The sequence below is a fragment of the Somniosus microcephalus genome, chromosome 12 (genome assembly GCF_052327205.1).
Source record: "Somniosus microcephalus isolate GS21.2 chromosome 12, FLI_Smic_1.0, whole genome shotgun sequence".
Lineage (NCBI taxonomy): Eukaryota > Metazoa > Chordata > Chondrichthyes > Squaliformes > Somniosidae > Somniosus > Somniosus microcephalus.
Genome location: NC_140998.1, coordinates 160339095 through 160363314, shown reverse-complemented (window position 1 = coordinate 160363314; position 24220 = coordinate 160339095). Strand labels below are relative to the sequence as shown.

The 24220-nt window shown below is 46.8% G+C and overlaps 1 protein-coding gene across 4 annotated transcripts in view; it reads right to left on the bottom strand.

The window, feature by feature from the left end:
- The window catches only part of zfyve19 (zinc finger, FYVE domain containing 19), a 78757-nt gene that overhangs the window by 17809 nt on the left and 36728 nt on the right, over positions 1-24220 (bottom strand). For 3 of the 4 annotated variants that reach the window (XM_086003721.1, XM_086003719.1, XM_086003722.1), the window contains exons 6-8: positions 23587-23695; positions 12774-12980; positions 7801-7883 (exon numbers count right to left, since the gene is read on the bottom strand). In XM_086003721.1, the coding sequence (XP_085859847.1) occupies positions 7801-7883; positions 12774-12980; positions 23587-23695 (399 nt within the window). The remainder of the gene's footprint in view (positions 1-7800; positions 7884-12773; positions 12981-23586; positions 23696-24220) is intronic. The other variant, XM_086003720.1, reaches the window with a different exon arrangement.

Below are 24220 nucleotides of genomic sequence, written 5' to 3'. Positions count from 1 at the left end.
GACTACGAAAAATTCAAAAATGGGTTTAGTATGCAAGTAAGTAAACACACAAAGTGTGGTGAATAAGGTTGGTGTGCTACAAGCACAATTAGCTGTGTGGCAATATAATATTGTGGCAATAACGGAAACGTGGCTTAAAAATGGTGGGGACTGGGCACTTAATATTCAAGACTCCAAGGGGGGAACAATTCGGTGGCTTTGTGCCTCCAGTTAGTGCCCTAAGAGGGCGCTAACGGGGCGTAAAGCAACTAGCGTCCGGGCGCGGCCAATGCCTCCTGCGAAATTCAGCGGGAGGTTAGCGGTGGCGGTAACCTTTAGTGCCCTGCGGCGCTGCGCCACCGGCAATGACATCATCGCAGTGCCCCACTCGTGCTCCGGATGCGATCTTAGGTAGCGCCCACTGACTTACCACCGGAAGCTATGTCTGACGGAGTCAGGGGGGCCTAACTGTGGCTGGGACGGCGCTAGTTTAAGGGGAGGTGGCGGGCGGCCATTTTTGTTGCTGGCTGCCTGCCAGCACCTGCCGCCGTTGCCGTTCCCGACCCCCATGAAGCCCCCCTCCCACGGGGTGCCGGCTGTTCTCCGTGAGCCCGGCACTCCCAATCCCTTGTGGCCCAGCTGGGGAGGAAGGCCTGCAGTACCGCGGCGCGATATTGCCTCGCAGTGCCCCAAGAGGGACGCAGGCGATTCCAGTAGCGCCCCTCCTGTCTCTCAGGGCGCTACCTGGGAAAATCGGCTGCAGGGGTGCTGATTTTTTCTAAAGTTAGCGCCTCGGCGAAGTTAGCGCCCCAAAGAGGGTGCGACTTAATTTTTCCCGCAAGCTGTTCAGAAAAGATAGGGAAGGAAAAAGGGAGGTGGGGTGGCAGTGTTGATTAAGGAAGACGTTGTAGTGTTGGAAAGGGAAGATGTTATTGAGGGGACAAGGACAGAATCCATTTGGTTAGAGTTGAGGAGCAAAAGGGTTGAATCACGCTATTGGGGATATTCTATAGGCCTCCAAATAGTGAGAGGGAGGTAGAGGAGCAAATCTGCAGGGAAATCACAGAGATATGCAAGAGCTATAGAGTGGTGATATTGGGGGACTTTAATTACCCAAATATCGATTGGGATAATGCTAGGGTAAAGGGAAAGGAGGGGGAGGAATTTCTGAAATGTGTTCAGGAGAATTTCCTTGACCAGTATATTCTTGGCCCAACTAGGAAGGAGGCATTGCTGGATCTGATGCTGGGGAATGAGGTGGGCCAGGTCGACCAAGTGTCTGTGGGAGAACACTTGGGTACCAGTGATCATCGTATCATAAGATTTAGATTGGCAATGGAGAGGAGCATGGAACAATCTAGAGTGGAACTTCTAAACTGGAATAGGGCTAACTTCAATGGGATGTGAAAGGATCTAGCCAGGGTAAAATGGAACCAAAGACTGACAGGAAAAACTGTAACGGAACAATGGGTGATCTTTAAGGAGGAGATGTTCCAAGTACAGGTTAGGTACATTCCAACAAGAGGGAAGGGTAAGGGAACCAAAGCAAGGGCTCCTTGGATGATGAGGAAGATAGAGAAGATGATGAAACAAAAAAGAGGGCATATGATGCATGTCAGGTGAATTCTTCAAGGGAGAACCGGACCAAATACAATAAGTTGAGAGGGGAAGTGAAGATGAAAATAAGATTGGCAAAGACAGAATATGAGAGTAGAATGGCGGTTAACATAAAAGGGAATCCAAAAATCTTCTACCAGCATGTAAATAGTAAACGGGTAGTAAGAGGTGGGTTGGGGCCTATTAGGGACAAAGAAGGATATATGCTTAGAGGCGCAGGGCAAGGCTAGAATACTCAATGAGTACTTTGTATCGGTGTTTACTAAGGAGTTGGATGCTGACAAAATATTGGTAGAAGTGGAAAAGGTAGAAGCAATGGAAGGGGTGAAAATTGATAGACAGGATGTACTAGAAAGGCTGGGTATGCTTAGAGTGGATAAGTCACCTGGTCCAGATGGCTTGCATCCCAGGTAGCTAAGGGAATTGGGGGAGGAGATAGCGGAAGGGCTTGCCATAATTTTCCAATCTTCCCTAGATGCGGGGGAGGTGCCTGAAGATTGGAAAGTGGCAAATGTGACACCATTGTTCAAGAAAGGGTGTGAGGACAATCCTAGTAACTACAGGCCGGTCAATTTAACATCAGTGGTGGGTAAAGTTTTAGAAACAATGATCAAGGAAAAATTAATGAGCACTTGGAGAGGTTTAAGCTAATTAAGGAGAGCCAACAGAGATTTGGAAAATGCAGATCATGTTTGACTAATCTAATTGAATTTTTTGATTATGTAACAGGGAGGATTGCTGAAGGGAATGCAATGGAAGTTGTCTACATAGATTTTAGGAAGGCGTTTGACAAAGTACCACATAGAAGGCTGGTTAACAAATTTGAGGCTCATGGAATAGGTGGGTCACTGGCAGCTTGGATAAGGAATTGGCTTAAGGACAGAACACAGCGAGTTGTGGTAAATGGCTGTTATTCAGACTGGTGGATGGTAGACAGTGGTGTTCCCCAAGGGTCAGTGCTGGGACCACTGCTTTTTTTGATATATATATTTAAATGACCTGGATAGTGGAATACAGAGTAGAATTTCTAAATTTGCCGATGACACCAAACTTAGGGGTGTGGCAAACAGTGAGGATGATACCAATCGACTGCAACAGGACATAGAAAGGCTAGCAGAATGGGCAGACAAGTGGCAGATGGAATTTAATACAGAGAAGTGTGAGGTCATAGAGTTATACAGCACAGAAAGAGGCCCTTCGGACCATCGTGTCTGCGCTGGCCATCAAGCCCTATCTATTCGAATCCCATTTTCCAGCACTTGGCCCGTAGCCTTGTATGCTATGGCGTTTCAAGTGCTCATGTAAATACTTCTTGAATGTTGTGAGGGTTCCTGCTTCTACCACCCTTTCAGGCAGTGAGTTCCAGATTCCAACCACCCTCTGGGTGAAAAAGTTTTTCCTCAAATCCCCTCTAAAATTCCTGCCCCTTAACTTGAAACTATGTCCCCTGGTTATTGACCCCGCTACTAAGGGGAAAAGTTCCTTTCTATCTACCCTATCTATGCCCCTCATAATTTTGTACACCTCAATCAGGTCCCCCTCAGCCTTCTCTGCTCTAAGGAAAAAAAAACCAGCCTGTCCAGTCTCTCTTCATAGCTGAAACGCTCCAGCCCAGGTAGCATCCTGGTGAATATCCTCTGCACCCTCTCTAATGCAATCACATCCTTCCTATAGTGTGGCGACCAGAACTGCACACAGTATTCCAGCTGTGGCCTAACTAGCGTTTTGTACAGCTCCATCATAACCTCCCTGCTCTTATATTCTATGCCTCGGCTAATGAAGGCAAGTATCCCATATGCCTTCTTGACCACCTTATCGACCTGTCCTGCTGCCTTCAGGGATCTATGTACATGCACACCAGGGTCCCTCTGATCCTCTGTCCTTCGTAGGGTCCTACCATTCATTGTGTATTCCCTTGCCTTGTTAGTCCTCCCAAAATGTATCACCTCACACTTTTCAGGGTTAAATTCCCTTTGCCACTGTTCTGCTCATCTGACCAACCCGTCTATATCGTCCTGTAGTCTGAGGCTTCCCTCCACGCTATTTACCACCACCAATTTTCGTGTCATCTGCGAACTTACTGATCATACCTCCTACATTCATATCTAAATCATTAATGTACACTACAAACAGCAAGGGACCCAGCACCGATCCCTGCGGTACACCACTGGACACAGGCTTCCAGTCACAAAAACAACCTTCGACTATCACCCTTTGCCTCCTGCCACTAAGCCAATTTTGGATCCAATGCGCTAAACTGCCCTGGATCCCAAGGGCTCTTACCTTCTTAACCAGTCTCCCATGCAGGACTTTGTCAAAAGCCTTACTGAAGTCCATGTAGACTACATCAGCTGCACTACCCTCATCCACACACCTAGTCACCCCCTCGAAAATTCAATCAAACTGGTTAGACATGATCTCCCCCGACAAAGCCATGTTGACTATCCTTGATTAATCCTCGCCTCTCCAAGTGGAGACTAATTCTGTCCCTCATAATTTTTTCCAATAATTTCCCTACCACTGATGTTAGGCTCACTGGCCTGCAATTCCCTGGTTTATCCCTACTACCCTTCTTGAATAATGGTACTACGTTAGCTGTCCTCCAGTCCTCTGGCACCTCCCCTGTGGCCAGAGGGGTTCTGAAAATTTGTGTCAGAGGCCCTGCAATCTCCTCCCTTGCCTCACACAGCAGCCTGGGATACATCTTGTCAGGGCCTGGGGGTTTATCCACTTTTAAGCCCGCTAAAACCGCTAGTACCTCCTCGCTCAACACTAATTTATTCAAGTATATCACAATCCCCCTGCCTGATTTCTATGCCTACATCGTCCTTCTCCATAGTGAACACAGATGCAAAATATTCATTTAAAACCTCACCTACATCTTCTGGCTCTACACACAGATTGCCACTTTGGTCCCTAATGGACCCTACTCTTTCCCTGGTTATCCTCTTGCCCTTAATATACTTATAAAACACCTTGGGATTTTCCTTTATTTTGCCCACCAGTGATTTTTCATGCCCCCTCTTCATTCTCCTCATTTCTTTTTTTAAGTACCCCCCTGCACTTTCTATACTCCTCTAGGGCTTCCACTGTTTTAGTCCTTTGTATCTGCCAAAAGCCTCCCTTTTTTTCCTAATCAATTCTTGTATATCCCTTGACATCCAGGGTTCCCTGGACTTGTTGGTCCCACCCTTGACCTTTACAGGAACATGTTTCCTTTCTGAATGACTCCCACTGCTCTGATGAAGATTTTCCTACAAGTAGCTGATCCCAGTCCACTTTGGCTAGATCCTGCCTTATATCATATTAAAATCAGCCTTCCCCCAATTTAGAACCTTTATTTCCAGTCCATCTTTGTCCTTTTCCATGACTACCTTAAATCTCACCGAATTATGGTCACTATCACCAAAATGCTCTCCTACTGACACTTCTACCACTTGCCCGGCTACATTCCCTAGAATTAGGTCCAGTACCGCCCCCTCTCTTGTAGGGCTTTCTACATGCTGCCTCAAAAAGCTCTCCTGGATGCACCCTCTAAGCCTTTCACACTCTGACTATCCCAGTTAATATTGGGGAAGTTGAAATCCCCTACTATTATTACCCTATTATTTCTACACTTCTCTGAGATTTGCCTACATATCTGTTCCTCTATCTCCCCCTGACTGTTTGGGGGCCGATAGTACACTCCCAGCAAAGTGCTTGTCCCCTTTTTGTTTTTAAGTTCTACCCATATGGCCTCATTAGAGGAACCTGCTAAGATATCACCCCTCCTTGCTGCAGTAACTGACTCCTTGATTAATATTGCGACACCCCCTCCTCTTTTTGGCAGAAGGAACCGGGAGCGGCAATATACACTTAATGGCACAGTTTTAAAGAGTGTGCAGGGACAGAGGGACCTGGGAGTTAATGTGCATAGGTCTCTGAAGGTGTCAGGACATACTGAGAGAGTGGTTAGCAAAGCATATGGGATCTTGGGCTTCATAATTAGAGGTATTGAGTACAAATGTCGAGAAGTTATGCTGAACCTTTATAAAGCGCTGGTTAGGCCACAACTGGAGTATTGTGTCCAGTTCTGGTCACCTCACTTTAGGAAGGATGTGAAGGCCCTTGAGAGGGTGCAGAGGAGATTTACCAGAATGGTTCCGGGAATAGGGGATCTTAGCTACAAGGACAGGTTGGAGAAGCTGAATTTGTTTTCATTAGAGCAAAGGAGGTTGAGGAGTGATTTGATAGAGGTGTACAAGATTATGACGGGTTTGGATAGGCTAGACGGGGAAAGGCTGTTCCCACTAGTTGATGGTACAAGGACTAGGGGACACAGATTTAAGGTTTTGTGCAATACAGGGGGATGTGAGGAAAAACTTTTTTACGCAGTGGTGGAAGCAGAGACACTCAATGTTTTCAAGGGGAGACTGGATAGGCACTTGAGGGAAATAAACTTGCAGGGCTACGGGGATAGAGCGGGGGAATGGGACTGACTGGATTGCTCTACAGAGAGCTGGCACGGATTCAATGGGCCAAATGGCCTCCTTCTGTGCCGTTATTACTCTATAACTCACATTTATATAGCAGCTTTCACTAGCACCACCTCAAGACATCCGGAAACACTTCACAGACAGTGACGTACTGTTGAAATGTAATCACTGTTGTAATATAGAGATCACGGCACACAGCAAAATCCCACAAAGAGTAATGAAATAAATGACCAGATAATCCCAGAAATTCGGGTCTCCACGGGTGAGTACGCAAGGGGTACTCACCCGTAGGCCCAATGGAAGTGCCGGTTTCGTGCATGCACTGCGCATGCGCGGGAAACCGGAACTTCCATTCCCTTGAAAGAAGGGGTTCAGAGGTGGAATGCGTGCGCCGGAGAGGCTGCGCGTGTGCATTGACCTTACGTTTTTTTTCCAGGTTTTTCCGGGAGGGTAAGTCTCCAGGAGTTACACATATAAAAAGCAGGTGCAAGGCCTGCTTTTAACAAGGCAAGTGGTGAATTAATTAAAATTAAAACATTTTTTCCCCACAGGTTTATTATTTTTATAAATACTTTAAAGAAAGGTAAGTTTATTTTAGCCCCGTTAGAAAATGTAATTAATTTTCTCAAAAATTTAAATTGTTTAAAATAGTTATTTTATATAATTTATAGTTATTTTAAAAATGTGATTTAAAAAAAAAATTTATTTGAAGTTTTAGTGATGTTTTGGGGCTTATAGTATTTATGGTTTTGACAACTCTTCCTGTCAATTTTATGAATGGGCATTCCCTGCTACCATTGGCTCTCCATGGCCCACGTGATCCCAGGGGACGCATCGAACTAACTGCGCCCCTGGGATACGCAAGCACTGCGTGCCAGCAGTTGGAGCAGGCCCAGGATCGGAATCCCATGCGGGCCCACAGCACAACGGCCGGCGCGCTAGGTAAGTGCAGGTCAGAGGCTTGCACCCGCGGGAAGCCTCCGACCCGAATTTCTGGGCCAATCTATTTTTGGTGGTGTTGGTTGAGGGACAGATGTTGGCCAGGACTCCAGGAGAACGCCCCTGCTCTTCTTCAAATGTGCCATGGGATCTTTTATGTCCACAGGGCCTTGGTTTAATATCTCATCTGAAAGACAACACCTCGGACAGTGCCTACTCTCTCAGTTTTGATTTAGATTATGTGTTCAAGTCTCTGGAGTGGGGCTTGAACCCATGACCTTCTGACCCAGAGCGGGGTGTGCTACCACGACTGAGCTACAACTGGGGAAGGCACACAGGCAAAGTTCACTGTGGTCCATTCAAGCTCCCTAATCAACCCAAAAAGCCAACATCTCAAGTCATCAGTCGGCAAAAAATAAGAGTTGATTTTCTATCCCTGGGTTTTTGATGTAATGCATCACTAATTTTTATGCATTGTGGAAATTTACAAAGGAAGATTTTTCATAAATAAATTAGCTTCCGATAGAATATCCCAGTAAATTGCTCCCTATTCTGGGATTGAATCTGCTACTTCCCTGGGGGTGGTGGTGGGGTGCGGGGTGGGGAAGTTAACTATATTAGGGAGGAAAACATTATTTAAAAAAGGGTAAAATGTTCCAGAGGGGCAGAAAGGTTCCACTTTCCATGGTGCTCCCTTCTCATTATCCTGCATTCATCACAAAGTGTCCGCCTCTGCTGTGCCAAACACAGACCAGGTAAAAATCACCTCTTAAAATACTTCAAATCAAACCTGTTTCAGAATTCGCTGGGTCAGCAGTTCTTCGTTTTCTTCATCGCTGTCCAGCGCAGCATATTTCCAGTCATCGACAGCTACTGTGAGCACAGAAAGCAGAAACAGAACATTACTTTACAACCAGTCTGTTCCATTCGCTCTCTCAGCATTAACCTCATGTACTTGTGAACATGCTCACTGGCAGTGGTGGCAGCACACTCATTAACCCCATAGGGCAGACTCAATGACAGATCATTTGCAGGAAGTCCAGCTCACTTCTGACAAATGTTACAATTCAGAGAATGTAGACTCTACCATCGCATCTGAACACTCAACTAAGTCATTCTACAAAAACCATCTGAATTATGCAATTAGATTCCAGTCTGTAACTCACTCCCTGGTATCCATTATTCTATATATAAACCATCTGAACCCCTCAATTAGATTCCAGTCTGTAACTCACTCCCAGGTCTCCATTATTCTATATATAAACCATCTGAACCCTTCGATTAGATTCCAGCCTGTAACTCACTCCCGGGTATCCACTATTCTTTATATAAACCATTTGAACCCCTCGATTAGATTCCAGCCTGTAACTCAGTCCCAGGTATCCCTTATTCTATATATAAACATAAATATCATAAATATTGATTCAGGGACAGGGCTCAATAAAATTAACATAAGTAAAATAATAGTAATGAAGAAAATAATGGCACTAAAGAGTGATAAATCCCCAGGACCAGATTGTTTCCATCCCAGGGTTTTAAAGGAAGTAGATGAGCACATTGCAGATGCCCTAACTATAATCTTCCAAAGTTCTCTCGATTCAGGAACCATCCCTTTAGATTGGAAAATTGCACATGTGACTCTGCTTTTTAAGGATGGAGAGAGAGGGAAACCAGGGAATTATAGACCAGTTAGCCTAACATCTGTTGTCGGAAAATTGCTAGAGTCTATAATTAAGGATAGGGTGACTGAACACCTCGAAAATTTTCAGTTGATCAGAGAGAGCCAGCATGGATTTGTGAAAGGTAGGTCATGCCTGACAAACCTGAGTGAATTTTTTGAAGAGGTAGCTAAAGTAGTGGACAGGGGAATTTCTATGGATGTTATTTATATGGACTTCCATAAGGCATCTGATAAAGTCCCACATAGGAGACTGTTATCTAAGGTAGAAGCCCAGGGAATTGAAGGCAAATTATTGACCTGGTTTGAAAATTGGCTGAGCGGCAGGAGACAGAGAGTATGGATAATGGGTATGTACTCAAATTGGCAGGAGGTAACGAGTGGTGTCCCACAGTGGTCTGTGTTGGGGCCTCAACTATTCACAATATTTAATAACGACTTAGATGATGGCATAGAAAGCCATATATCCAAATTTGCCAATGACACAAAGATAGATGGCATTGTAGGCAGTGTAGATGAAAGCATAAAAGTACAAAGGGATATTGAAAGATTAAGTGAATGGGCAAAACTGTGGCAAATGGATTTCAATGTAAGCAAATGTGAGATCATTCACTTTGGACCTAGAAAGGATAGAACAGGGTACTTTCTAAATGGTGAAAAGCTAAAAACAGTGGAGGACCAAAGAGACTTGGGGGTCCAGGTACATAGATCATTAAAATGTCATGAACAGGTACAGAAAATAATCAAATAGGCTAATGGAATGCTGGCCTTTATATCTAGAGGACCAGAATACAAGGGGGTAGAAGTTATGCTGCAGCTGTACAAAACCCTGGTTAGACCACACCTGGAGTACTGTGAGCAGTTCTGGGCACCACACTGTAGTAAGGATATATTGGCCTTGGAGGGAGTGCAGCGTAGGTTTACCAGAATGACCCAGACTTCAAGGGTTAAGTTATGAGGAGAGATTACACAAATTAGGGTTGTATTCCCTCGAATTTAGAAGGTTAAGGGGTGAACTGATCGAAGTTTACAGGATATTAAAGGGGAACAGATAGGGTAGAGAGAGAAACTATTTCTGCTGGTTGGAGATTCTCGGACTAGGTCTAAAAATTAGAACCAGATCTTTCAGGAGTGAAATTAGGAAACACTTCTACACACAAAAAGAGTGGTAGAAGTTTGGAACTCTCTTCTGCAAACGACAATTGATGCTAGATCAATTGTTAATTTTAAATTGGAGATTGATAGCTTCTTGTTAACCAAAGGTATTAAGAGATATGGGCCAAAGGCGGGTATATGGAGTTAGATTGCAGACCAGCCATGATCTCATTGAATGGCAGAACAGGCTCAAGGGGCTGAATGGCCTATGCCTGTTCCTATGGTACCTTGACAGGCAGCATGTGAAATAGTGGAGGCAGAGGAGAATATTCCCCTTTATTGCATTCACCCTATCCAGTTGTGATATGGGCATATTATTCCATCTAGTCGCGTTGGTGTATACTGGTTGAAGATGAGAAGGCGGCAGGAAAAGCTCCTTTTGTACAGGGTGGCAGGTTTTGTCATGACACATACACCATGGTATCTGAAGCCAGACTCTGATCATACAATGGCCATGGATCCTGTATTTAGATGTAGACATCCTGCAGGAAGAGACATGCCCCATGTTTTACAGCAGTTCAGTTTGTAACTGGGGAGTCACCCAAACTCTTTGATGCTGGGGAGTGAGATGGCTATGGAGGCTATATATAGAGTAGGATGTTGTCAACATGCAGCATCAGTCTCTCCTGTCTATATTCTGTGGATGCTTGAGCTCACTCTGACGCCATAAGTTCTAAACCCAAGGCAAAGAGGAGAGGATAGAGAGCTTCCTTGTGGGGGCCCTCAGTGCAGGGAGAAGACATGGGAGCTGAGGCCAGTTGTGCAGACAGCGGATGTGGGTCCGAATATGAGTAGCTGCAGAAAAATGAATGAAGGCCAGCCCAAGATCATACATCACACACACAAGCTCCCTTTTAATAATTTCAACCCTTCTATGTGGACTGCTGGAGACACTATGGCCAGAAGGACATCCTCCAACACATAGGGGGCGATTTGCCAGCCCTGTGGAAGTGGGTATGGAGGCGGGACTGCCAGGAAAATGGCAGAATTTAAGGGCGGGTGCCCAACCTGCCCCCATGCCATCTTCCCAGGAGGCGGGTTGCCGCCCCGCGCCGGGTCCCGTCTCCTTGGAGGTGGGAAGGGATTAAAGCCTATTAACAGGTAGAAAATAGGATTGTTCCCTTTTTGCCCTCACAAGTGCGGGCTTCCTGAAGCCTCCAAAACCCGCCAGGTCAGCGAGGCGAGTACTGGGTCTGCGGGGGTCGGGGAGGTGCAAAAGTGTGCTGTGAAGGTAAGTGATGGGTGCAAGAGTGTAGAGGTGAGTATCTGAGGTAAGTGCAAAGTGTTTAGAAGAGTGTACTTACCTTTGTTTCTTCCCGCAGGCTTCAGTCGGTTTCTATGCGGAGAGTCTTGGACCTCCGCGTTGCAGATGACAGATGGCCGTTGCATTCTCAGATGCAACAACCATCTCATTTCTGTAAAAGAAAGAAGTTTGATGAGGTCTTGAATGCAAGACCTCATCAAACTACAGAGAATGTCACTGACAGCTTCACAGAGCAGTCAAACGATGACAATTCATCTGTCAAAAATCTTTCGTCAACATTCTCTGCAACTGGCTTTCCCTTAATTGGCCTGCTAAGCCCGCTGGGCGGGCTTAACAAGGTCAATCAAGGGTAAATAGCGTGGGCTGGCCACAAATCGATGGAGGCGGGATATCGACCCGCCAAGCAGCTGTCCCGCCTCCAATGTGCCCCTATTAACAAAATCGCCCGTCGTATGGTTAAGCCCTGCATGCAGCCTTCTGAACAGCAGCCACTAGGCCCATGACCTTCTTGCAACTCAAAGGCCCTAGTTCAATGTTTGTTGAGCCTGTCTACTGCAGAGCGAGGACCCCAGCAATGAGCAGGCTCACATCATTCTCACGACCAACTGAAGAAGTTGCATCCTTTCGCCATCCCCTTGATCCTCCCTACTCTATGGCAAAGGGTAGGTCATTACCATAACAGACATAGCCGAACTACATGTGGAACGTAAGCCGATCAGAATGAGTGATGGTTCAGCTCCCATCTGGAGCTGGAGAAATATCAAGCACTCTGGGAGCCTCACTCAGCAAAAACTGCCTGTCCCGTCCACCCCAGCACAGCAATCCACTGACTGACTGTGAAAGGCACTGACCCAACCCCTAATAGGCAGGACCTTCCCCCTTTATCCCCAGGCCTAACTAGTCTCCAGAAACCATGACCAAACAAGCTAACTTAACCCCTTGATCCACACTGTTCCCAGTGCAAGCAGGCATGCCAAGATACCTGGATGCATCGCTGTACTCCTCCAACAAGCACCACGCAATCACAACATACAAAGCTGTCATAAATTATATATGTGAACGTACACTTAAATGTACAATTTGCTTCATAAAATAGACATGTGAATGTACTTCTGTTTAAAAAATCAACACAAAAGGAAAACCATGTAGACTGTAGCTCCTCTGGTGGCTTGGGCAGTGCAGTAAGCCCAAGGTCCCATTCCCGGTTGTTGCTGGATTAGTTGTGCTCAATCAGAAGTGGAAGATAGGGGCGCCGAAGGGAGGGAAAAATAGCACCCGAATTCTATCTGATGACCCACTGGAAAGTGCACACTGTATGATTGAATAATCTGTCAACACTCACTGTCTAGGCTCACACATGAATTTATAGCCTCTTGGGCACAATGGAAAGTTGGAAAAATGGGGGGGGGACACTTTTGTTCCTGCACCATCCATATTTCACTGTTCCTTCACTGTCGCTGGGTCAACATTTTGGATTGCCCAACCTACCAAATACCACAGTGGGAACACCATCACCATAAGGATTGCATCAGTCCCAGGAGAAAGCCTACCAACAGCCTCTCAGGGAGACAAATGCGGCCTTGCCAGGACCACCCACATCCCGAGAATACATTAAAAAAAATTTTAGAAACATGCACTGGGCTTATCCAAAGCCGTCTGCACTCACCAGCATTGGGCTCCTCTCCTTTCAGTGTGGCCAGTCTCCTCGATATCTTTAAGACTTTCTCCTGATGTAAATTGTCCTGTTTCAGCTCAGCTGTCGCCTGGTCCAGCAGATTGCTCTTCTCCTCCTCAAAGCGTTTGATGTTATGGTTGGTGTCACTTTTGAAATTACGCAGATCGATTCCTTTATTCAGGTCATTCATTGCACCATCTGTACCCAACACACAAAATGTCGTCCTCTGTTATGTGTTGCTTAGAGATGTTAGGGGCTAAACTGGGCTGTGTAGTGCCTGCTTGTTAGGCTACCGCGACCACATAGGGCTCAAAAATGGGGTCCAAGATTCCTGCACACACTTCCGATGGGGTTTGCGTGCACATACCTAACGGCCGCTGGCAACATGCAAAGCAGTGAGATGTGACGCGAATCAGTGTGCAACGCTGATTTGAGAATACCGGTGCCATTTTCAATCTCCAGCCAACGTTTTAACCTCGCACAGTTGAACATGCCATTTAACAGAATGAAGGACACCCCACCAATGCCATTTAAAGGGATCATGAAATACTTGCAGGTTAGTTGCTGGATCATTTCTTCTGGCTGCTGGTGTTGTACGTGTTTTTGGAGCTTTCCTATACTTGCCTAAAGTATGATTACTCCACAGGGAGTGGTCTGGCTGGTCTTGAAGTCCTTTTTTGTCATTTAGAATATTGTGCTGAAAGAAGTTGCTTCCAGACATGGGTGGCCTGGTAGAGTTTCCTGTGGGAACTGAACATGACTGGGAGAATGACGAGAGGCCACCCAGAGCAGGACAAGCTGCTAGAAAAGGGAGGAGAAGGAGCAGGGGGAACATGGCACTCAGCAGGAAACCATATCCGCCAAGGGTCTTCAGGGAGCAATTCTCTTACCTCAACCTCAGCGAGGACCATGAGACATCTTCGCTTCACAAAAGAGGTCACGAGTGAAATCTGCCAACTGCTGCAGCCACAACTGCAGTCTCAAAGCAGGGCAAGGACAGCATTGCTTGTGGCTGTCAAAGTGACGGTGGCTCTTAACTTTTTTGCGCCTGGCTCCTTGTAGGCTGCTGTTGGAGATATAAGCAACATCTCACAGTTTGCAGTGCGCTGCTGTATAAGGGAGGTCATTGAGGCTCCCTTTACACAGAGAAACACATTCATCGCATTCGCTCTTGCCTTTTTGATTACTTTGGGTTTCTGGAGGTTATTCAACTGCAATAGGCATTAAAACCGAAGCCACTATCCTCACCGAGCACTCAGACACATGCCCTTTTCAGGAGAAATCATTGGATAGCGATCAGGATTGGAAACTCAAGGTGATTTTCCCTCCCCTGCCAGGAACACAGTTGTAGTGCACCTGCTCCCCACCCCTCCTTCCCACTCCCTTCTTCCCCCCACCCTTCCCCCCTCTATCCCCCACACCCACTCCCGCCCCATCCCCTACTTCACTCTCCCCGCAATTCCCTCTCTCCTCCCTTCCACCCACCTCCTCACCTCCCCCTCTCTCTCCCACCTCCCCCTCTCCCCCTCCCCTCCCTCCTCTCTCTCCCCTCCCTCCTCTCCCCACCTACCCCCTCTCTCGCCCCACCTCCCCCCTCTCCCCCACCTACCCCCCTCTCCCCCCACACCTCCCCCCCTCTCCCCCCACCCTATTCACTCTGCCCCCTCGCCTCCACACCCACCTCCCCCAGTCTTCATACCTCATTCCCCCCTCCCCCCACCTCACACCTCTACCCCCCTCCCACCTCTTCCCCCCCTCCAGCCCCCACTCCTCCACCCCCTCCCACCCGCCACCCCATCCCTCCCCCCTACCACCCCTTCCCCAACCCCACCCTATCCCTCACCCCTTCCCCCCTCCCTATCCCCCACCCCTTCCTACCTCCCACCCCTTCACCCCTCCCCACCCCTTTCCCCCTCCCACCCGCTCCTTCCCTCCAACCCCCCCCACCCTCCCCACCTCTTCCCCCCCTCCCACCCCCACCTCTTTCCCTCCCTCCCACTCCTCATCTCTTCCCCCCCTCCCTCCCTCACCTACTCCCACCCCTCCCCTCCTCCCAGCCCCCACCTCCTCCCAGCCCCCCACCTCCTCCCCCTCCTCCCAGCTGCCCACCTCCTCTCTCCCCCCCCCCTCCCCCCTCCTCCCAGCCGGAGGCTGAAGGACATTCAAGGACATTCAGCCTCCGATCTTCGGGTAAGCATTCTCCAAGGTGGCCTTCGAGACACACGACAACGCAAAATCGTCGAGCAGAAACTGATAGCCAAGTTCCGCACCCATGAGGACAGCCTCAACCGAGATCTTGGGTTCATGTCACGCTACATGTAACCCCACCTGATGCAGGGTCATCCAGACTCGAGTCGACATTGGCTTGTTCTCTCTACACAGATGCGGCCGGACCTGCTGTGATTTCCAGCCAAAAAAAATATTTTTTGTCTGTTTTTTTGTTTTTCATACAGACCCCAGCATCTGCAATATTTGACCCCTTGTGACCCCACCTCATTGTTCTTTGATGTAATGTTTCCCTGACTGACCTGTTTGGACACCATTCACACCTTTGACTGCTGTGATTATCTCTCTGCCGAGGTGTGATAAATGGCAGTTGGAAAGGTTACCTGTAAACATCTGACATGATTCTCTGACTATATAAGCTGTGTCTTTATGCATTTCTCCACTTCACCTGACGAAGGAGCAGCGCTCCGAAAGCTTGTGATTTCAAATAAAGCTGTTGGACTATAACCTGGTGTTGTGACACTTCTTACATTTGTCCACCCCAGTCCAACTCCGGCATCTCCACACTCTGAGTGAAGACATTTCTCCTCATCTCAGTCCTAAATGACCGATCCCTTATTCTGAGACTGTGACCCCTGGTTCTAGACTCCCCAGCCAGGGGAAACATCCTCCCTGCATCTACCCTGTCAAGCCCTGTAAGAATTTTACAATAGCAAAATAGTGCAGATGCTGGAAATCTGAAATAACAATAGAAAATGCTGGAAACGCTCAGCAGGTCAGGCAGCATCATGGAGAGAGAAACAGAGTTAATGTTTCAGGTCGATGACCCTTTGTCAGAACTGGAAAAAGTTAGAGATGTAACAGATTGTTAAGCAAGTGTAGGGGCAGGGAAAGGGAGGAGAGGAGGAAAGAACAAAGGGAAAGTTTGTGATAGGCTGGAAGGCAGGAGAGATTAAAAAGGACAAAAGGGTTGATGGTGCAAGTCAAAAGGAGATGGTAATCAGATGAGTTAAGAAACAAAAGATGACTCTAGATGAGGTGTAAAAGGCAATGGCAAAATCATCAACAGCTGCCATGTGAGAAAAAAAGAGAAAAAAAAATAATAGGGGCCGCGGTTATGGTCTGAAACTGTTGAACTCGATGTCCAGTCCAGAAGGCTGTAACGTGCCTAATTGAAACATGAGGTGCTGTTCCTCAAGTTTACATTGAGCTTCATTGAAACAGTGTAAGAGGCCAAGGACGGAGAGGTCAGAGTGGGAGTTGAGCAGAGAATTAAGGAGACAGGCGACCGGAAGCTCGGGGCCACGCTCACGGACTGAACGGTGGTGTTCAGCAAAGCGGTCACCCAATCTGCGTTTTGTCTCCCCAGTGTAGAGGAGACCACATCGTGAGCAGCGACTACAGTATACTAAATTGCAAGAAGTACAAGTAAATCGCCGTTTCACCTGGAAGGAGTGTTTGGGGCCCTGGACAATGGGACGGGAGAAGGTAAAAGGGCAGGTGTTGCATCTCCTGCGATTGCACGGGAAGGTGCCGTGGGAAGGGAAAGGGGTGTTGAGAATGATATAGTAGTGGACCAGGGTGTCACAGAGGGAGCGGTCCCTTTGGAATGCTGAAAGGGGAGGGGAGGGGAAGATGTGTTTGGTGGTGGGATCACGCTGGAGGTGGCGGAAATGGCGGAGGATGATCCATTGAATGTGGAGGCTGGTGGGGTGAAAGGTGAGGACAAGGGGAACCCTATCGTAGTTCTGGGAGGGAGGGGAAGGGGTGAGAGCAGAAGTGCGGGAAATGGAATATACACGGTCGAGGGCCATGTCAACCATGGTAGAGGAAAAAGGAAGACATATGTACTAGTACGAAAGGTGGCATCGTCAGAACAAATGCGGCGGAGACGGAGAAACTGGGTGGGAGGAAGTGTAGTTCAGGTAGCTGTGGGAGTCAGTGGGCTTATAGTGGATGTTTGTCGATCGCCTATCCTCAAAAATGGAGGCAGAGAAGTTGAGGAATCCTGTAAGAATTTTGTATGTTTCAATGAGATCACTTCTCATTCTTCTAATCTCTAGGGAATATCGGCCTACTCTACTCAATCTCTCCTCATAGGACAAACCCCTAGGAACCAGGAACCAGTCTGGTGAACCTTCGTTGCACTCCCTCTATGGCAGGTATATCCTTCCTTAGGTAAGGAGACCAAAACTGTACACAATACTCCAGGTGTGGTCTCACCAGGGCCCTATATAATTGCAGTAAGACGTCTTTACTCTTTTACTAAAATCCTCTTGTAATGAAGGCCAACATACCATTTGCTTTCCTAATTGTTTGCTGTACCTCAATCCATGCTAGTATATTACCCTCAATCCCATGAGCCCTAATTTTGTTTAATAACCTCTTGTTTGACACCTTATCGAATGACTTCTGAAAATCCAAATACACCACATCCACTGGTTCCAGCTTATCTATTCTGCTAGTTACAACCTCAAAAAACTCTTAACAGATTCGTCAAACACGATTTCCCTTTTGACTCTGCCCAATCCTATTATTATTTTCTAAGTGCCGTTACCACGTCCTTAATAATAGATTCTAGCATTTTCGCTACCACTGATGTCAGGCTAACTGGTCTAAGAACATAAGAACATAAGAAATAGGAGCAGGAGTAGGCCAATTGGCCCCTCGAGCCTGCTCCGCCATTCAATAAGATCATGGCTGATCTGATCCTAACCGCCAATCCACTATCACAGAACCATCTCCTGAATCTAACAGAATTAGACACACGAAATAGGAGCAGGATCAGGCTACACGGCCCCTGGGCCCGCTCCGCTACCCACAGGGCCATGACCGATCCGAACCTAGAATCATGTCCAAATTCCTGCCCGCTCCCCGTAACCCTTAATTCCCTTTACTTCTAGGAAACTGTCTATTTCTGTTTTAAATTTATGTAATGATGTAGCTTCTACAGCTTTTTGGGGCAGCATATTCCATGGACCTACCACCCTCTGAGTGAAGTAGTTCCTCCTCACCTCAGTTTTGAAAGAGCAGCCCCTTATTCTAAGACTATGCCCCCTAGTTCTAGTTTCACCCATCATCGGGAACATCCTCCCCGCATCCACCCGATCCGACCCCTTCACAATCTTATGGCCTAGAAATTGGGTTTTGGTCTTGCCAGGGCTGTAGCGCCAGAAAGTTTGCGCCAGCGGTAATGTGGCAGCGCGCGATGAAAATTTGGGTGCGCCGGGCCCAGACGGCGGCGGGCGCTAAAACCCTCCTTTAGCGCCTCAAAACGGGCGTGCACTTGGGTTTCCCGGCGCTAATCCCCCGCTGCGGCACCCGATGCGGTGCGGCAGGCGGGGGAACTGCAGGCCTCCTCCTCCTGTTAAGGAGGAGCTGCCTGCAGCCGACAACTGTCCGGCGGATTGACCCGACATCTGAGCCCGGCACCTCGGGGAAGTGCCGGGCTCGCATCAGACACTGATCAGGGCCGCGGGGGGGGGAATGCAGGAGTCCGGGAAGGGAGGTGCGGGCAGGCGGCCGCCGGCCGCCGCTCCACCTTTATGCGCCGGCGCACACTGGGGGAAGACTCTGTTGCCAGAGTCTTAGTTGCGCCTGCCACGGGCGAGGCGGGCGCAACTGAATTTCGGCTTGGGGCCGGGTTACCACGGCAACCGGGACGCTGCGCACCACCGATGACGTCATCGGTGCCGGCGCAGCGCTACCGGTGCAACGCCGATTTAGGGCCCCAGGGAATTTCTCAACTGGCCATAACTCCGGCGCTAGGCCCTCTAGCGCCTCAAATGCGGCGCTAAGCCTACCGAATTTCTAGGCCTATATGTTTCAATAAGATCGCCTCTCATTCTTCTGAACTCCAATGAGTAGAGTCCCAATCTACTCAACCTCTCCTCATATGTCCATCCCCTCATCCCCGGGATTAACCAAGTGAACCTTCTTTGTACTGACTCGAGAGCAAGTATGTCCTTTCTTAGGTATGGACACCAAAACTGTACGCAGTATTCCAGGTGCGGCCTCACCAATACCTTGTACAACTGAAGCAATACTTCCCTATTTTTATATTCTATCCCCCTAGCAATGAAAGCCAACATTCCATTGGCCTTCTTAATCACTTGCTGCACCTGCATACTAACCTTTTGAGTTTCGTGCACCAGGACCCCCAGATCCCTTTGTACTTCAGTACTTTCCAGTTTCTTGCCATTAAGATAATAACTTGCTCTACGATTTTTCCTGCCAAAGTGCATAACCTCACACTTTCCAGTATTGTATTCCATCTGCCAAATCTCTGCCCACTTACTTAGCCTGTCGATGTCCCCTTGCAGGTTTTTTATGTCTCCTCACTCACTACTTTCCCTCCCATCTTAGTATCATCTGCAAACTTTGATATGTTACACTCGGTCCCCTCCTCCAAATCGTTAATATAGATTGTAAAGAGTTGGGGACCCAGCACTGACCCCTGCGGAACACCACTGGTTACTGATTGCCAGTCTGAGAATGAACCATTTATCCCAACTCTCTGCCTTGTCAGATAGCCAATCCTCTATCCATGCCAGAATATTACCCCCAATCCCGTGATTTTTTATCTTAAGCAATAATCTTTTGTGTGGCACCTTGTCAAATGCCTTTTGGAAGTCTAAATACACTACGTCCACTGGTTCCCCTTTATCCACCCTATACGTTACTTCCTCAAAGAACTCCAGCAAATTTGTCAAACATGACTTCCCCTTCATAAAACCATGCTGACTTTGTCCTATTAAATTATGATTATCCAAATGTCCTGTTACTGTCTCCTTAATAATGGACTCCAAAATTTTACCTACCACAGATGTTAGGCTAACCGGTCTATAGTTTCCAGCCTTCTGTCTACTGCCCTTTTTAAATAAGGGTGTTACATTAGCAGTTTTCCAGTCTGCCGGGACCTTTGCCGAGTCCAGGGAGTTTTGGAAAATTATTACCAATGCATCCACAATCCCTACCGCCACTTCCCTCAAGACCCTAGGATGTAAGCCATCAGGTCCAGGTGATTTATCCGCCTTGAGTCCCATTATTTTACCGAGTAATGTAGTTCCCCGTTTTCTCTCTCCCTCCTTTCTTGAATAGTGGGGTTACATTTGCTATCTTTCAATCCGCGGGAACCGTTCTAGAATCTATGGAATTTTGGAAAATGACAACCAATGCATCCACTATTTCTACAGCCACCTCTTTCAAAACCCTAGGATGTAGGCCATCAGGTCCAGGGGATTTATCAGCTTTCAGTCCCATTAATTTGTCCAGTACTTTTTGTTTACTAATAATAATTTGTTTCAGTTCCTCATTCGCGCTAGACCCTTGGTTCTCCACTATTTCCAGGACGTTTCTTGCGTCTTCTTCTGAAGAAGGGAACCCAAAAATCTTCTACCGGCATGTAAATAGTAAGCGGGTAGTAAGAGGTGGGGTGGGGCCTATTAGGGACAAAGAAGGAGATATATGCTTAGAGGCGCAGGGCAAGGCTAGAATACTCAATGAGTACTCTGTATCAGTGTTTACTAAGGAGGTGGATGCTGACAAAATATCGGTAGAAGTGGAAAAGGTAGAAGCAATGGAAGGGGTGAAAATTGATGGTCAGGATGTACTAGAAAGATTGGGTATGCTTAGAGTGGATAAGTCACCTGGTCTAGATGGCCTGCATCCCAGGTTGCTAAGGGAATGGTGGGGAGGAGTTGGCGGAAGGGCTTGCCATAATTTTCCAATCTTTCCTAGATGCGGGGGTGGTGCCTGAAGATTAGAAAGTGGCAAATGTGACACCATTGTTCAAGGAAGGGTGTAAGGACAATCCTAGTAACTACAGGCCGGTCAGTTTAACATCAGTGGTGGGTAAAGGTTTAGAAACAATAATCAAGGAAAAAGTTAACGGGCACTTGGAGAGGTTTAAGCTAATTAAGGAGAGCCAACACAGATTTGTAAAAGGAAGATCGTGTTTGACTAATCAAAATTAATATTTTTGATGAAGTAACAGGGAGGATTGATGAAGGGAATGCAATGGATGTTTTTATGAATGCATGGATTTTAGGAAGGCGTTTCACAAAGTACCGCATAGAAGGCTGGTTAACAAAATTGAGGCTCATGGAATAGGTGGGTCAGTGGCAGCTTGGATAAGGAATTGGTTTAAGGATTGAAAACAGCGAGTTGTGGTAAATGGCTGTTTTTCAGACTGGAGGATGGTAGACAGTGGTGTTCCCCAAGGGCCAGTGCTTTTTTGGTATATATAAATTACCTGGATATTGGAATACAGAGTAGAATTTCTAAATTTGCCGATGACACCAAACAGTGAGGATGATACCAATCGACTGCAACAGGACATAGAAAGGCTAGCAGAATAGGCAGACAAGTGGCAGATGGAATTTAATACAGAGAAGTGTGAGGTGATGCATTTTGGCAGAAGGAACAGGGAGAGGCAATATATACCTAATAGCACAGTTTTAAAGAGTGTGCAGGGACAGAGGGACCTGGGAGTTAATGTGCATAGGTCCCTGAAGGTGGCAGGACATATTGTGAGAGTGGTTAGCAAAGCATATGGGATCTTGGGCTTCATAAATAGAGGTATTGAGTACAAAAGTAGAGAAGTTATGCTGAACCTTTATAAATCGCTGGTTAGGCCACAACTGGAGTATTGCATCCAGTTCTGGTCACCACACTTTAGGAAGGATGTGAAGGCCCTTGAGAGGGTGCAGAGGAAATTTACCAGAATGGTTCCGGGGATGGGGAATCTTAGCTACAAGGACAGGTTGGAGAAGCTGGATTTGTTTTCATTAGAGCAAAGGAGGTCGAGGGGTGATTTGATAGAGGTGTAAAAGATTATGACGGGTTTGGATAGGCTAGACGGGGAAAGGCTGTTCCCACTAGTTGATGGTACAAGGACTAGGGGACACAGGTTAAAGGTTTTGGGCAAGAGATACAGGGGGGATGTGAGGAAAAACTTTTTAATGCAGCGAGTGGCAAGGACCTGGAATTCGCTGCTGACGGAAGTGGTGGAAGCGGAGTCACTCAATGTTTTCAAGGGGAGACTGGATAGGCACTTGAGGGAAATAAACTTGCAGGGCTGCAGGTATAGAGTGGGGGAATGGGGCTGACTGGATTGCTCTACAGAGAGCTGGCACAGACTTGATGAGCCGAATGGCCTCCTTCTGTGTCGTTATGAATCTATGATGACTCTATAAGACAGACACAAAGTATTTGTTTAATTTCTCTGCCATTTCCTTATTCCCCATTATAATTTCTCCTGTCTCAGCCTGTAAGGGACCCACATTTACTTTCGCTAATCTTTTCATTTTTACATATCTATAGAAGCTTTTACAGTTTGTTTTTATGTCTCTCGCTAGTTTACTCTCATATTCTATTCTCCCTTTCTTTATCAATTTCTTGGTCTTCCTTTGTTGAATTCTAAAATCCTCCCAATCCTCAGGCTTGCTACTCTTTTTGGCAACATTATAAGTCACTTCCTTTGATCTAATACTATCTTTAACTTATCTTGTTAGCCACGGTTGGACCACTTTTCCTGTGGGGATTTTGTGCCTTAATGGAATGTATATTTATTGTAAATTATGTATTAATTCTTTAAATGCTAGCCATTGCTTCTCTACCGTCATACCTTTTAATGTAGTTTACAAATCTACCGTAGCCAACTCGCCCCTCATACCTACGTAGTTTGCTTTGTTTAGATTTAAGACCCTAGTTGCGATGTTCCCTCTTGCGGGGGAAGAGCAGCTGGTACTCACTATGAGTAATGGCCAATTGGGTACCAGTGGACTGCTGGTACTGGTGAAATTGCACCCCGGCAAGAGTTAGCCCGCTCAACAGAATAGGGGCACGAAGTGATGAAAAATAATGGCAGAAGGGAGAAGAAGATGGGATGGTGCATCAATCCATGGGCAATGGCATGAAGTGGTGGGAGACAGGTTTACGCTCCAAAAGGGTGGGGTTCCCAAACCTCGCCATTCCATCAGAAGAAGTGGGCTCAGCATCTCCCTACATCGTACGAGAAAAAAACGGGTCATTCCCCGCGCTTCCCAGTATGCCAGGCAGAGCATGGCAACCTGACTTGGTTACCTTCTCAACCAGATAATCTTGAGATCGAAAAAAGGAAAAATTAATTAAAATAAAAAATAATTAAAGAGAGTTTGGGGAAAGGATTTTTTTTTTTTTTTTTTTTTTTTTTATAAAGAGAGGTTAGAGATAACATAGAATTTATAGCACAGAAACAGGTTATTCGGCCCAATTGGTCCATGCTCCACATGAGCCTCTTCCCACCCTACAGCACCTCACCCTATCAGCATATCCTTCTATTCCTTTCTCCCTCGTGTGCATATCTAGCTTCCCCTTAAATGCATCTATGCTATTTGCCTCAACTACTCCATGTGGTAGCGAGTTCCACATTCTAACCACTCTCTGGGTAAAGAATTTTCTCCTGAATTACTTATTGGATTTCTTAGTGACTATTTTATATTTATGTCCTCTAGTTTTGGAATTCAATAATAGTGCTGCAAGAAGCAAAATAAAGGTCAAGGCCAGCGTGGAATAAAAGATCTTTTATACACCTTACCTTCAATGCCAGCGCTGTATTTCTGGTCGATGGCTGCTTCTTCCGACATCTGTTTGAAGAGGTCATTGACTTGTTCGGTTTGCGTCCTGTTGTCGGGAGCCTGATAATTCTAATACAGAGAAACCGGGTTCAGTTCAACTTGTGACAGGACTTTGCAGATAACTAAGCAACTGAACTTGGGATGTAGTGGGCTACGCCTTCACTTCTGGGAACTAGGTCCAGGCTGCTGGGATGAAAGCCTCCTTATGACTTATGGCTGTAAGGCGTCTACGTGAAAATGAACAGACATTCTCAATCGAGCTCTCGACGTGAAACTACACCTAACTCGGCCTTAATTTGACAATCTAAGAGAGGCCATAGGATGGCTGGTGTGGGAAATGGCTAAATATCACAATGGAGCAGGAGGGGATTGCTTAGGTTGCAGTTACTGTTGGTGCATAACAGAGGGATCTTTCCTCTGTTTTTAACGCTAGCTATACCTGACCTACGAGTATAATGCTTCGGTGCAAAAAAAAACATACCTTTGACAACAGAAATAAACAGCTGAACTTCATACTAAGTGGTGTAACAAAGGATCTCTTTCAAAGTTTGGACACAGGAAGCAAAGTCAAACTTAGAAGAAGCCAGGTTTAGG